We start from the raw sequence: 15,288 nt of genomic DNA, 5'->3' as shown, positions 1-15,288 counted from the left end.
ATTTTCTCTTTGTCTCTGATTTGGGATCTGTTTTCCCTTTTTGACATTTCTAATTGACTGACATTTTCTCTTTGTGCTATGGTAGTAGAGGCTTGATCAGCTAGTAGAGGTCCAAAATCTTGGCTTTCTTTGGCCACCATGAAATGGTCAGCTCATCGAAAGAGTTTCTTCCCCTCCAGTCAGACTTTTTTAAATGAAGGAAAGGCATGGATACTTGACATCTTTTTTGAGGGGATAGTCTCCAAAATGAAAAGGTGTTAACATTCTTTAAGATAAAACCATGGACACTTCACTCAAATATTCATTAAGTGACTACCATCGTATGGCAGATTAGAACCCAGAGTAAACTAAGGGCCTTGTGTCTTATTGAGACATCTTAGGGATTTCTTGAAGTTGCTTCGAACTACCAAAGGAAGGGAAAGGGAAGGCAGAGAATGACTTGATCAGTTTGCATGTTATAAAGACCACTTTGGTGATTAGAGCTTGAAACAGAGAAAAGATAGTACAGATAAAGAGAAGAAGTTACACACAGATTTGGAAAATAGAATTGATTGGACCTGATAATTGAAGTAGCTTTAGCGGGGAGAGGTATTATTTCCAATAACCTTCCAGGCTTGGGCAACTGAATGTAAAAGATGAGAGTGCCATTTATCAAGATAGGTAGAAGAGGGTTGAGGAATACTTTGGAGGGTACAAAATTATTGAATTGAGTTTTGGACTTACTGAGTTTAAATTGCTTTTGGAATATCTGGGTGAAATTGTCTAGTAGACAAAGGAATCTAAGGGTCTAGAGAAACCTGGACTGAAAATGTGTATTTAGAATCATTAGCATAGTTGAAGTAATGGGAGGGGGAAAAGAAGAATGAGGCTAGAACCCTAGGAACACTGGTCTGTAAAGTGACAAAGGAGGAGGAGCCTTCAGCACATTGAAAAGGGGTTGAGTGTTGGTAAGAGTCCTTTGGGCTTGACAGCTGTAACAACTTCAGGGAGTGCTGTGGGTGGAAACCTGTTGTAGAGAAGTAAGTGAAAACAGCTAGTGCAGGCCACACATTTGGAGCACATGCCTGTGAAAGAAGGGAGAGGTAACAGAAAGAAACTAGGTGGGGAGGTAGATCACAGAGAGGCTTGAATATATTTACATTATTTACCTTTTTTTTTTTAACATCATATATTAAGAGTAAAGAGACAATATAAAGGAAAGGCTGTCTTTGAGATTAGAGTGGGAAGACTTTAGTTTTTGCTAAAGATGTTGTTTCTTTTGTTTAAATTAGAAGAGTTAAAACACTTTAGATCTTTAATAAGAAAACAAAGCCTAAGCTAATTACCAGCCTAATCCTTGAAGAAAAAATAAAGGAATTGAAGCCATTATTTTATTAGCTGAACGTTTCTGCAACTCTCACATAGTCCTGCCAGAAACCTATATTTGACTTGCTACCGTTAATAAGAAAGCAAATAATCTTTTTGTAATTATTAGGTGTTGTTAATGGACTACTAAAAAGTCCACCAGTGTTTGCTTAAAGGAGGAAAAGAGGTGAGCAAGCCATTTCAAAATGAATTTTTATTTTTCTTTTCAGACTTTTAAGAAGAAGCCAGATGACTTCCCATTCTTTTTCAAGTGTATCTTGAAAGCGGCATTAGCTGAAACTGATGGTGAATTTTCACTCCATGAACAGACAGTCTTATTGCTCTTTCTTGATCATTGCTTCAATAGTTTGGTAATTTTACTTTATCTTTTGGGGAAACGTTCAAGTTTTCTTGTTCTTTTCAGTTGAATGTAGATGAGATTACCTCTGTAGCCAACTCTTCATAGTAGTGGGGAATGAGGATAATGCTAACAGCTTGATTTCAGCCCCTTCTCAGTAAAATCTTTTTATAAGATCTGTTTGCTTTTTAATAGATTTAGACTTGATCCCTCCTTTTCTCTATCTAGCCTCTAAGTAAAATGATAATAAGAACTGAAGTTCTCCAGACGTAGAGCAACAAAGAGTCTAATATGAACACTGAGTAATGAGATCTGTGTGTGTAAGCTATACACAAAAACATGGTTTCATTACTTCTCAGGCATACTTCATGCATAAGCTGGCAGGTCAGCAGGAGAGTTATGTTTTTAGTTGACTGTTTAGGGGTGGTTATGGATGATCTTTGAAAGTCTCTTGGGTTGTGTATGACACTTTTCATTCTTCATAGGATATCTCTAAAAAATAAATATTTACCGTAATTACTATTTCGTTCGTGCTTCTCTCCTGTGGTTATCTGAAGGTATATACCTATTTATTTAAAGATAGGTGCTTCTGAATTGATAGTGCATTTAGACCCATACAGGAGAATGCACGGGGTTTTTTCTTTCCCTGAAAACAGTCTTGGTAGATGGATGATTATTCTGTTTCCATGTAGTACCTCACATGGATCTTGTAAAGACATAAGAAAAAGATTTATGATATGTCACTATTATCTCTTTAACATTTATTAAATTAAAAAAGCAAATATAAATAGATGTGATTCCTTGTCAGCAATTGAACAAAACCAAGATTTAATTAGTATTAGTAGATTGGTGCTAGGTTTAATTAACTTAAAAGCTAGCTTATTATTGAAATACTTTGTTTTTTTCAGCTTACCATCAGTTCTCATTATTTGAGGTAGCTACACTCTATAAAGTAGCTGCAAACACTGAATTAGCTATAACTGAACCATTGCTCTTGGGGAAGATACAGGGTTAGGTTTATGCAAGCCTCCGGTCACAACAAACTGATCAGCGTCTAACTGTTTTATGTGTTTCTGTTTAAAGTCACCTTATGTAATATATGTTGTTGATTCATTAACATTGAACTCGTGGTCAACAGTGCTGTAACTTAGAGCAAACCTTATCTAACACACATATTTCCTCTGTAAGGCACATCGCAGCCTTCTAATGCCCAGGAACACTGGACGACACTTCAGTCCTGTGCTTGGGGCCATTTTAAATAGCAAAATCACCAACAAAAAACACAATAATGTGAAAAAGTAGCACTAAATAGACCAAAAAAATATGCTAGTGTATAATTTGAGAGCTGAAGCAAGAAGGCAGAGCATCACCTTGTCCAGCCTCAGCTGGAAATGTGTGTGTTGGGCAGCTCACATTTTTCTCTGCTCTGTGCTGACAATGAATGACAGCAAAAGCATCAGGAATATTGAATTGGGGATTACAAATACATTTTTTCAAGTGGATGAATTCACAAATGTGGAATCTACAAATAATGAGGCTTGACTGTATCTTTTTTAAAAAGTATTGAACTTCTTAATAATAAAATATCATTAATTTGAAAGTACTGATAGCATGTTTTCCCCCAGGACTTAAAAAGACAGTACGCGCCTTATGTAAAGACTTAGGTAAAAGTGCTGGTGTGTTTATAAACTTGGTTTCTTCATGCTTTAAACAGGAAGTAGACTTGATACGGAGTCAAGTACAGCAGCTTATCTCCCTCCCAATGTGGATGGGCTTACAGCCTGTAAGTATCTAATTTCAGAAACTTACATATATTTATGAGTGGAACATGTGGTTTTAGACTGTGTAGCTTTAATATGGATATAAAATGGTAGCTAAAAATCCCCTTTCCTGCTTACAAAATTTGTCTAATTTACTATGCATTAACTTATAGATGTAGTTTTTTCCGTTTTAAAGTTTTTATATGTAAGCTAGCATACGTTTCACCTGATTTCATTATTGTAAGGTGAAATAAGGTAATATCTATTGTGCTCAGAGAGGAGTTAATTTAGTAAAATATTATTACTCGTATATATGTCTTTGGATGAGACTAAATACAGACTTGAATTTTTTATTTTCCTTGATTGGAATGTACATACAGCTATAGGAGAAGATCAGAATTATGTTTAGTATTAGCAACTTCATTTTTCTCATCAAATTCTCGTTGGATAATATGTGCCAGTATCAAATTAACAGATCTTAGGGAATAAAGTTAAAACTATCAAATTTCAGTATAATACTGTATTCAGAATTCCATTTCCTGCTCTTGGGTGATTTTGTAGACGCCCAGATATGCAAGCTCATTCATAGGTACCAGTTGATGAAGGTGAAAACAGGCACGTATAAATAATTAATACTAAGTTAAAAATAGATAAGTGTGTGGGCCTCCCTGGTGGCGCAGTGGTTGAGAGTCTGCCTGCCGATGCAGGGGACACGGGTTCGTGCCCCGATCCCGGAGGATCCCACATGCCGCGGAGCGGCTGGGCCCGCGAGCCATGGCCGCGGGGCCTGTGTGTCTGGAGCCTGTGCTCCGCAACGGGAGAGGCCACAGCAGTGAGAGGCCCGCGTACAGCAAAAAAAAAAAAAAAAATAGATAAGTGTGGTAAGAAAGAATGTGGTGGTGTGGACATTTCCTTATTGTGGTAGCTGTTTTATGTTCATTGTTTCAGACCCTTTTTTTGAACTTTAATGCTCCTAAATGTTAATGCTCATATTTTTCAAATTGAAGTCCTTAATTTTAGAAATAAGAAAAAAATTTATTATTGAGCTTAAAATCTTGACTAGAAAAGGCAGTTTCTTTTGCCTTATTTTTTTCTATTAACAAGTGTCAGAATTGAACAGTTCTTTAAAATATAGGTATTTGTTTCTTGGTTTTCAGGTTTTGTCATGTTGCTTTCTGGTTTTATCCCATTGCTCTATATTATATCCATACATTAGAAAACTACCTAATAGTTGATCTAATCTTTATCCTTGTAAGCTTTGGGGTTACTGATGATTTAATGTCACATCACTCTTTCAGGCACGATTGGAATTAGAATTAAAAAAGACACCTAAACTAAGAAAATTCTGGAACTTGATTAAAAAGAATGATGAAAAGATGGATCCAGAAGCAAGAGAACAGTATGTTGCCAAAGCTTTGTTCCATGTTGGTTTCTTATGCTGGGTTGTGAGTCTTAGATATTGCTGACTTGATTTGTTTTTTCCTTTACATACTGCCGAACCAAATAAATGATTAAGAAGCACTTAGACTGTCATAGGAATATTTTTCTCAAAGGTCCAAGGGAGAAGCCAAAACTTCACCATGTTTTTCTCCTTTCCCTTATCTCTGCTCCAGTCATAAGTGTATCACTGGGTCTTCCCCTTGCTTGTTGTCCATCATAGTCTCTGTCGTGGATGGTTCTCAATTTTCTCCACAATCTGCAGGCTATCATTCCAACTTATCTTTCTTTTTCTTACTCCTGCACTCTTAACAATGACTAATACACTCCATTTTATACAGTTCATTCATTCCATAAATATTGAGTGTTTATTATTTTGCTGAGTACTATTATAGGTATAGGGGTTGTGGCAGAGAAGAAAATGGAAAGTAATTCCTGCTCTTGGGGAGCTTACATTCTAGTTGGGGAAGGCAGCAAATAACAGATGAATTATATGGTATATTATATGGTGGTCCACGCTAAGGAGAAAAATAAGTATAACGATTAAGGAAGCAGATGAGGGTTGCAGGGTATTTTAATAGTAATTATTACCAATTGGATAAAAGTCTAGTAGCAAGCATTTATTTCATCAAACAAAGTGCTGTTAGTAGGACACGGGAAGAATATGTATACTCTAAGAGATTTATTCCTCTCTCTTTGAGGCTTGCTGGCCAAATGTGCTCTTGCCTTATTTACTCTCTGACTCTTCCAGCAGTGATCCTTTTTCTTTCTTCATCTTTAAGTGCTCTTTTCCACTCACTGTTTTTTCCCTCTGCTTATATGCTTGGGACTCGCTTCCCTTGGGCCTATGATAACTTCTTCTGACTCTATTTTTTCCTCCACTTAGGAGAGTAGTCTGTATACACCTGTAGATAGTAATTGAGTCATGAGTATGAGTGAGATTATGTAGTGAGTATGTAAACTATGAAAAGAGGGTTGAGGACACAAAGAAGTGAAGCTTGGAGTTATGCTGGTGATTACTGAAAATGAGAAGAACTGAAAAAAGCTGGATATCAGAGAAACAAGTTTGGGAGTAAGGAAGTGAGAGCTATAAGGACAGGATATTAGGGTCAGAATAGGAATATCCTTTCATTAACTTCGAACTCCAGTCTCATCTCTTCCATGGTATCTTTCTAACCAATAGCCTCTTGATTGGGCTAATTACATGATATCTTTGCATTATTTGACTACTTCTTAAAAATTTAAACTCTCTCTTCCCGCTACCTCAATATGATTTAATTCCAAATCAATAGACTATTCATTGTTTTGTAAACATTCCTTCCCTAACTACCCTTTCCACTGTACTCCACTTAATTGAAGGGTAACCTTCTAAATGCTCTTCCACACCAACTACTTTAGGCCACAGTGCTTTCTTCTTCTGAACTCCTAAAACAGACTGTGTGTCTTATTGAAACATCAGGTCTTTTCATAATGATTAGACTATGTATAGTTGTTTAGAATATAGGTTCTACAATCAGACTTAACTAGGTTTCACACTCACCTGCCATGTAACTTTGGGCAAGTTACGGCACCTCCTTGAGCCTCAGTGTGAAATCAAGACAATAGTACCTGTTTCACAGGACTGTCGTCAGTATGAGACTATTTTGTATGATGTACTTAACACAGCTCACATCCTGGCACAGTAAGTGCTCAGTTAATGTCAGCCAGTTTTATTAATTGGTGGCTTGTGCTATTAATTATATTTTATGACTTGTCATTTCAAGTATATTTTAGTCATTCTCCTCCTTTTTATTTCCACCAGGACTGGCATAATCAGTTGTAGCCATCCAGTACCTTATGATTGTTTTTTGATTAGTTGGTACATAGTGCATCTTAAATTAGTAATGAGTAAAAAGTTGTTTTTTAAATTAACATTTAATTTTTATACATCATAATACTCTATTATGTTTAATAGTTTAAACATAGTAAAGTATGTAATTGCTTATCTCATTTTAACTACATACTTAAATGTTAGATTTTTTATGTTTCAAGAGCAGACTGTAAATGAAATTTTGAAAACTTCTAGTCCTGACCTTTAAATCACAAGTGAAAACTTTTACAGTAAGAAGATAGAGATGGTTTCTTGGCTGGTTTATTAGGCCAGTAATGAGGCTCTTCTTTTCTTCATATACTGCTGTATTTACATTCAAAGAAGAAGCTATGTGTTTAAATTATGGTCCTGATTTCAGAGAGAAATGTAACATTTTGAACAGTGTAAGAAAGGCTGTTCAGCATTTAAATTTTACTTTTGAAATAATTATTTCTCAAAAATAATTTGGTCACTGTTTGTTTTCTCTCTGATTTTAGAGCCTATCAAGAAAGAAGATTTCTTTCACAACTCATCCAGAAGTTTATCTCTGTGCTGAAATCAGTTCCACTTTCTGGTAACTGTCTTCCTCTTCTCAGCTCATTTGTGAAGTTACCATTTAGATGCCCGTATAGTATTTACTAATCTTTAGTCTAAAAACTGCTCTCAGAGTGATTTTAAATTATATTGACAAGAGGTTACGTCCTTCCCTTTTCAAATAAGTTACCGGTCTGAGCATCGTGGCTGCCTTAGAAATTCATGTAATTTAAGGGCACCAGCATGGTTATTAAAAATGTTCATTTATTTATTTTTGGAGCTTGCTTATAAGCCACAGGTCCTGAACAAGGTTCTGGGACATGGTGAATAAGACACTCACAGACCCTATCTACATGGCATTTACAGTTTGCTGAGTAGTGCTTTCAAGCAATGTCAAATATTGTTAGGAGGGGAAGAGGAGAATTATTTTGAGATATGAGCTACAGGATGAGATGGGTAGGATTTTCCTCCATCGTGGCCTCCATTTATTGATGAAACAAATACAAATATATGCTATGAAGAGTATAAATTTCAAAATATATCATAATTATACTATATATAGATAGATGTGTGTGTGTGTGTGTGTGAGTGAGTATGAGACCTATGTACTAGAAAGAGCTAATTACATTATTCTGGGTTCACAAGATCTTTATAAGCATTTATATATGCTATGTGTGATATGTCATTGGTTGTTAATATTTTATTTTCTAACTGGAATATAATCTAAGAACAATGCTGTAGGTGTACCATATTTATATGCACCAGAGATTATAGCATATATATGAATCAGATTGTAGCTTTGTTTAAACTGAAATACAACAATTATTTACTTATAAATGTTGCCACCCCCCCCAGTAATAGTTTACAACCGAAAATCACACCTGTAATTCAGTGATGAGTAGATACTAATGCTATAAATGCTAATTTATGGTACCTGATTTGGGGCATAATATCAGTATTACTACCAGCATCAGTATAAAGAAAAAATTGTCATATGCTTGTAATCTATGTCACTTAATATTTGTGTATTTAAATATTTCAGTTAAGAACCTTAAACCTGGAAAGAGGACTTAGGTTTGGTTTCCTTGGCACAAATAGTAATAATGAGAACCAGTAATGTCTGTAACAATTAGGGTCATAAAAATTGATGTCATCTTGGGAATTCCTTCATGGTCCAGTGTGTAGGACTCAGTGCTTTCACTGCTGTGCGCCTGGGTTTGATCCCTGGTCGGGGAGCTAAGATCCCACAAGCCACGCAGCGTGGCCAAAAAAAAAAAAATTGATGTCACATACAAAGGTTTGAAAGTCAAGTAAATACAACAATATAGGACCTGCAGTAATTTTAACATCCTATAAACTACTAACTGTTGCCATTGTCATAATATATTGTCAGAAGACAAAATTTCTTAGATTGATCTTGAGCTTTAATCAAAATTTGTTAACTTTCTGGCAAAGGAACCAACAAGGTGATGAAAATAGTGTGCCAGTTCAGAGAGGGCATAAAAACAGATAGAATATATAGTTAGGAAACAGAAAACTAATTTATAAAAGAGTAAAATAGATTGTGTGTAGTTTCATTTTACAGGATCATTACAGACAACCTGTCCATATCAGTTGTTATAAAGGAAATCTGTGTAGGATGGTCTGAGATGTCAGGACTGCTATCAGAAGAAAGGAAAAATACACAATACACATAAAAAGCAAACAATAAGGATATATTGATGTCTGAAACTGAAATAACAGGGCTTCAGCTCTGAAGAATTATGCCTAGTAGGGCCACTTAGTGTTAAAGTATGCTGTTTTATCCACCAGAACTCAGAAATTGAGTACCAGGCATCACGTTCTAATTTTAAATAGGCCATTGCCAGTAATTTTCTCAAGCAATAAATAAAAATACAAATACAGCTCTTGTTCACTTTTAAAATTTTGGACAAAATTATTTTCCTTTGACAGTAATAAGGAACAAAAGATACAACAGAGGACCGATTTGAATGGATTTAATTTAAAAGTCGCTCCTTTGGACATATATACACTACCAAACGTAAGGTAGATAGCTAGTGGGAAGCAGCTGCATAGCACAGGGAGATCAGCTCGGTGCTTTGTGACCGCCTGGAGGGGTGGGATAGGGAGGGTGGGAGGGAGACGCAAAAGGGAGGGGATATGGGAACATATGTATATGTATAACTGATTAAATTTGTTATAAAGCAGAAAAAATAAAAATAATAATAAAAAAATAAAAGTCGCTCCTTTAAATTCTTTAGTTTTAGTGGCTGTGTGACCTAGACTATGTCTCAGAAAACCTGGATTCCAGTTGTAACCAGCCATTACTTTGTTCTATACTTTTATCAAGTCATTTTCCTCTGGTCCTCAGTTTCTTACCTGGAAAATGAAGAGCTAGTACAGATGTTCTCTGAGGTCTTTTCCAGCTGTGAAATTCTATAGTTATGTTATTTTAGGGTTTGGATTATGGGCATGTGTTAGTTACAAAAGTATTCATATTTCTTTCTTCACATAAAGCCTTCTATTTTCCTGTATGCTACAAGTAAAAGAGTGGATTTATTTAAGCATTTGTAGGATGCCTTCTACAGGTCTAGCACTGGTTTATTTGCTGCTGGGAGTCCTTAGCGTGGGGACCCTGAAATTATCTCCTTTTCAATTGAAACAGTCTTGTCAGGTTGGTTTCAGCTGGTAAAATAGCAGAACATTTTCTGACATTAGAAAAAAAAGACATTTGTAATCTGAAAGCATGTCATGTCACAAAGTTGTAATTCTTTTGAAAACAAAAATGTTTTAAAAAATAGTACATTAATGCTCATGAATAACACAAGATAGTGATTTAAAAAATATTTTATTGCTCTGTGTCATTGACATTTTAATGTCAAAGTTAATACATGTACAGTGAAAAGTCATAAAAATTGTCCCTTTAATTAGTTTGTTTTGTATCTTCCCCACCCATTTTCTGTGCATTTTAAAGATACATATATATATATATCTTTGTGTGTATATAGGTACACATACATGTATGTGTTTGTGCATATGAAAGAAGTTCTAGATGTTTAATATGTGAAGAAAATAAGGAAAGTAGGTCAATAACTGAGATAAAACTGCCTTTCTAGTTTTTCTATTCAAGTTTTTTCAACATCTAATCACTTGGTACAGATTTTTAAAAATTAACACTTTAAAAATATTTTTGCACGTCTGATTTTTAAAATGTGTCTCTCATCTAAGGTACATTTTTCATTTTCTCATATTTACAGAGCTTACTGTAAGGGTAAGGCCTGCCCTTTTTGAAATATATGTGAGGTCTGTGCTCTGAACTATAGTTAGTCCAATCCTGATGAATGAGACAAATAACCTTGTTTAAATAACTAAATAACTGCCAATTTTAAGATATAGTACCATAAAACGCCCTAAGTAAGAAAGTTTTAACATGTTTTCTCTGTTATGTCTAGAACCTGTCACTATGGACAAAGTTCATTACTGTGAAAGATTTATTGAACTTATGATTGATCTAGAGGTAAGAAGTGTGCAGTGACTTTTCTGTTACATAATCATTAAGGAGGCTAAGATTAAGCCTATGACTATATATGAAATATTTCTTTATCACCTCAAACTGGCCTTAGTTTGTTTGTACCTATTTCAAAATGTCTCAGAGAGAAGAAAGTCAAAAGTGATTGACCCTTGAAGTTTTCAGATGACTGTCAAATGGCTGCATTTGTATAAAAAACATTATTTAGTATAGTTATTAAACATGAGTCCAGCAATGGCAATTTATTTTGTGTCATATTTAATACCCCTACGTAGAGTTTTAAAAAGGGCTGAAGTTACAGATTTATGGCCATCTCTTTAATAATCTCACTTTTCTAAATGTGCCTAATATTATTGATGAAAAAAGATATAGCTGCTTGCTATAGTCAATTTTTAAAATTAAGATTTTTAAAAAAGATTTCATGCTACTAGGTGCAAGATTTTGATACAAAGTTCAGATGCAGAGTTGGTATAGTTCAGATTGAATTCATTTCCTTTCCTTTCCTCTCCCTCTTTAATGCAGGAAATTGAAAGAAAATCCTTTCTGTTCGTTCCTTATCAGGAGAGCTAGGGTGTTTTCTAGACATGAGGATTAGAGTATTGGACTAGCAGTCATTCATGAGATCTTCATTGAGATTCCAGCTCTGCCAGTAACTATAATCTCTGACGATCTCAGTAACCTCCCCTTTAACATGAGGGTATTTGACTAGATTAGTGGTTTCCAAACTGTGATTGTCATAGTTTCTCAGTATTGTCTTTCTGACTGTCATAGAATGATATGGGAAGAGGAAACTGAGAAAGGGATCTCCATTTAGGGTTTTCCACTCCCTTTTCCCCATTTTTAAACCTGCACACAATACATATTGGGATTTCATATAGGATTTTGTTTGAAAACTGGTGGCCAGGGTATCTGAGATTTCTTCCAGTGCTGGATTTTATTTAGAAACGTTACCACTGAATTTATTTACAGCATGGACCAGACCCTTTGCTTTGTGCAGAGTGTCTTTTGGGGGGCTGAGGGTACTTTGTATGGGATTAATACTTCTGCACTATGTATCAGTAGACTTCACCTGTAGCTGGGAGAGCATGCAGACTTATTGCTGTGGTGATTATTTTCTCTAGGCCCTACTCCCCACAAGACGCTGGTTTAATACCATCCTGGATGACTCCCACCTTTTGGTTCACTGTTACCTTTCCAATCTTGTTCGTAGAGAAGAGGATGGCCATCTTTTTTCCCAGGTGAGCACTGGTGGATCTGCACATATTTATTGTTCTCATTTCTAAGTCAATCTTTTCTTTCTTTGCCATGCACCTGGGAGTACTGGGGCATGGTACAATGTATATTTTGCTAAATACTGAATTGAATGATGTAAATTCCTAATTAGTCATTTTAAAGTAAAACCAAGTCTTAATATACAAAATGGATGCCTTCTTGTATAGGTGGCCTATACTAATTTTATATTATAGCCTTTTTTTCTCTTCTGAATATTCATTTTATTAATGTAAACAGTAAAACAAGCATTATTAAATTTGAGGGGATTAGATAATTTAAATAAACGTTTTGTTAATCATATGTGATTTTATTATTGGACTAAATTATGTGTGATGTAGTCCCACATACTCATATATGTTTTGATTCTATGTCAGAAACCACTGTGGACTATAATAGATGATAAGCATTAATTTCAAGTGAAATATGCCTTAATATCATGGCTCTCTTTGCATAAGACGAGGGTGACAGAGGCAGTTGATAGTGTGGAAGTACATATACACTTAGACTGCTGCCTTGAGTTGGAAGGCAAGTGAACTTTGTTTACTGCCTTGGGTAGGAAGACACACTATTAAGGTTTCCCATTTCCTGTAATGTCATCCAGAAGAAAAGTCTTCTAACAAACTTCTCACACTCGCCTTTCAGATCACAGCCGGAGATAAAATTTTCGTGTGTGTATTTGCACACTGTCCTAAGAATTCTTTTATCTTGTATCTGTGAGCATTCCTTTTTTTCCTATTCTCTTACTAAATTTTACCCAGTGATTTGTTGCATATATTAAAGTACATTAAAATCCTAATATCTGGGGGGAAGGGATAAATTGGGAGATTGGGGTTGACACATAGACACTACTATATATAAAATAGATAACTAATAAGAACCTACTATATAGCACAGGGAACTCTACTCAATACTCTGTAATGGTCTGTATGGGAAAAGAATCTAAAAAACAATATATATATGTATATGTATAACTGATTCACTTTGCTGTACAGCAGAAACTAGCACAACATTGTAAATCAACTATACACCAATAAAAATTAATTTAAAAAATCCTAACATCTGATCTGCCATAGATTAGAATTAAGAATAATAAAAATTTGGGGCGAATGGAGCCCCAAATTCTGTTGATTCTGTTGATACTGCCAGCACAGGGGGAAAGCAGGCCTTCTTAAAGCATCAGGAACTAAGCCAAAGAAAGCTTGATGGCCATGGAGACCGAAGAGAGGAATGAATAGCTTAGCTTTTCCCACCTTGCTGTTTTTTCTAATAGAAGCATAGAGAAGAGTATCTCTAATTGTGAATTGCAAAACCCTCATCAGAAAATTTTAAGTGGCATAAGACCTCAGGAGTTCCCTCTAATGGTATACTTCTATGTAGACAGATTTTTTTTTCCATTAAAATGATTGACTTCCTTTGATTAGTTCCTTAATGTCTCTTTAGTATTGGGATTGCAGTTGAAGTTCTTTCCTGTAGAAGTAGACCATGTGTATGAGATAGACTTAACAGTTTGTTCACAAGGCATATACTTTATGCTCACATAAATAAAACACGTTTGTGTATGTGCTGAAATGTTTGTTGCAATGTTTACATTCCAAAGCTTTTCAGTACCTCTAAGAAGGTATGTGGACTTGTTTATTATTTTTGATACTGTCTATTTTTGCTTTCTTGTTCTCATGTTTACACAGTTTATTAATTTAAATGTATCCTTTCAGCTTTTGGACATGCTTAAGTTCTATACTGGTTTTGAGATTAATGATCAGACTGGAAATGCTCTGACAGAGAATGAGATGACTACGATTCACTATGATAGAATTACTTCTCTACAGGTAATTGAAATGCATGATAGCCTTTGCGTCTGCTCCATGAAGTTGAGTCATAAATAATTTAGGTTTTATATAGTACAAATAGGAAAGGTACTAATTTGATAGTCTGTTCATCTTGAATTTTTAAAATATTGCTAATTATGATGGATTCATGAAAAATAATGCTTTCTTTTATAGTTCTCAATCTTGAGACTCAGTATATATTGATATTTGACACTCAAAAAATATTAGTTACTGGGCCAGTTTAGTGTGTTTAAGTATCAGTTTTATTTTATGAAAGAGTATTTCAACTTGACAAAGTTGAAAGTGTAAGTGCTTTGTACATTTTAAAGATAAACACATGTAACGGGACTGAAATTTACCAATGCAGCTCAGATATGCCCCCAAAGTACCTTTGTTTCTATTACTGAGCTCATTTTGCTCTTGAACTCAGTTTTTTCTGGTGGCAGCTTCTATTTCTCAATTTAAAGTAATTCAGTTCTTTACATTTTCAAGAGTCTCTTTTTGGGTAAAGACTCAGCCAAACTTAAGTTCAAATTGTCTTTCATAATCAGCTCAGACATGTTTTCCTGCTTTTCTCAGAACATTAGTGTTTTTGTCCTTCTGCTTCTGCCCTTGAAGTGACCACAGCGGGTGTGGTGTGTGGCTGTTCTCTTGGCCACCAGCAAGGCACAATGACTGCTCCCTTGGAGCTTGGTTGTCAGCCTACTGACAAGGCCCCAGCCATTGTTCTTTTTTTTTTTTTTTTTTTTTTTTTTTGCGGTACGCGGGCCTCTCACCGTTGTGGCTTCTCCCGTTGCAGAGCACAGGCTCAGCGGCCATGGCTCACGGGCCCAGCCGCTCTGCGGCATGTGGGATCTTCCCGAACCGGGGCACGATCCCATGTCCCCTGCATCGGCAGGTGGACTCTCAACCACTGCGCCACCAGGGAAGCTCCCCAGCCCTTGTTCTTGATGGTGCTGGAGTCCTCCTGGGAGCTGACTCGCCTTCATTTCCTAGCTCAGGCAGCTCACTTTCAGGCTTGGTTTCAGGGTCATTTTGCCATTGCCTGTAGTTGTTTCATGGCAGGCTCATCGATAACCTTGGCAACCTTCTGTGTCATCCAGTACAGAGCACATGAAAACTTGTGGATCTTCCCAGTGCTACATGAGCATTATGAAGGACTAAGAATGCTATTTCACACACACTTAATCAAATCAGCATAATGCTGCTCTTTCTGTTTCCTTGCAGCTTACCCCACGTTGGTTAGAGGTGTTACCTTGCGAGGTTCTCTCTTTCCAGAGTTCCAAAGTAAAGCAGGGCACAAGCACACTATGCTGTAGGCCTCTCCCTTGAGATACATCTTCACTGGGAGTTGCCCTTGAGACTTCCTTATAGTTTTG

At 35.9% G+C, this 15,288-nt stretch overlaps 1 protein-coding gene across 1 annotated transcript in view; it reads left to right on the top strand.

Moving 5' to 3' along the window:
* The window catches only part of AQR (aquarius intron-binding spliceosomal factor), a 111,860-nt gene that overhangs the window by 17,389 nt on the left and 79,183 nt on the right, over window positions 1–15,288 (top strand). The window contains exons 6-12 of the mRNA XM_060096571.1: window positions 1,575–1,715; window positions 3,417–3,485; window positions 4,761–4,861; window positions 7,246–7,322; window positions 10,735–10,799; window positions 11,933–12,049; window positions 13,796–13,909. Coding sequence (XP_059952554.1) covers window positions 1,575–1,715; window positions 3,417–3,485; window positions 4,761–4,861; window positions 7,246–7,322; window positions 10,735–10,799; window positions 11,933–12,049; window positions 13,796–13,909 — 684 coding nt within the window. The remainder of the gene's footprint in view (window positions 1–1,574; window positions 1,716–3,416; window positions 3,486–4,760; window positions 4,862–7,245; window positions 7,323–10,734; window positions 10,800–11,932; window positions 12,050–13,795; window positions 13,910–15,288) is intronic.

Source organism: Mesoplodon densirostris, chromosome 4 (assembly GCF_025265405.1).
Source record: "Mesoplodon densirostris isolate mMesDen1 chromosome 4, mMesDen1 primary haplotype, whole genome shotgun sequence".
Classification (NCBI taxonomy): Eukaryota; Metazoa; Chordata; class Mammalia; order Artiodactyla; family Ziphiidae; genus Mesoplodon; species Mesoplodon densirostris.
The sequence above is the reverse complement of the archived record's forward strand: the minus strand, read 5'-3'. Positions and strand labels throughout refer to the sequence as shown.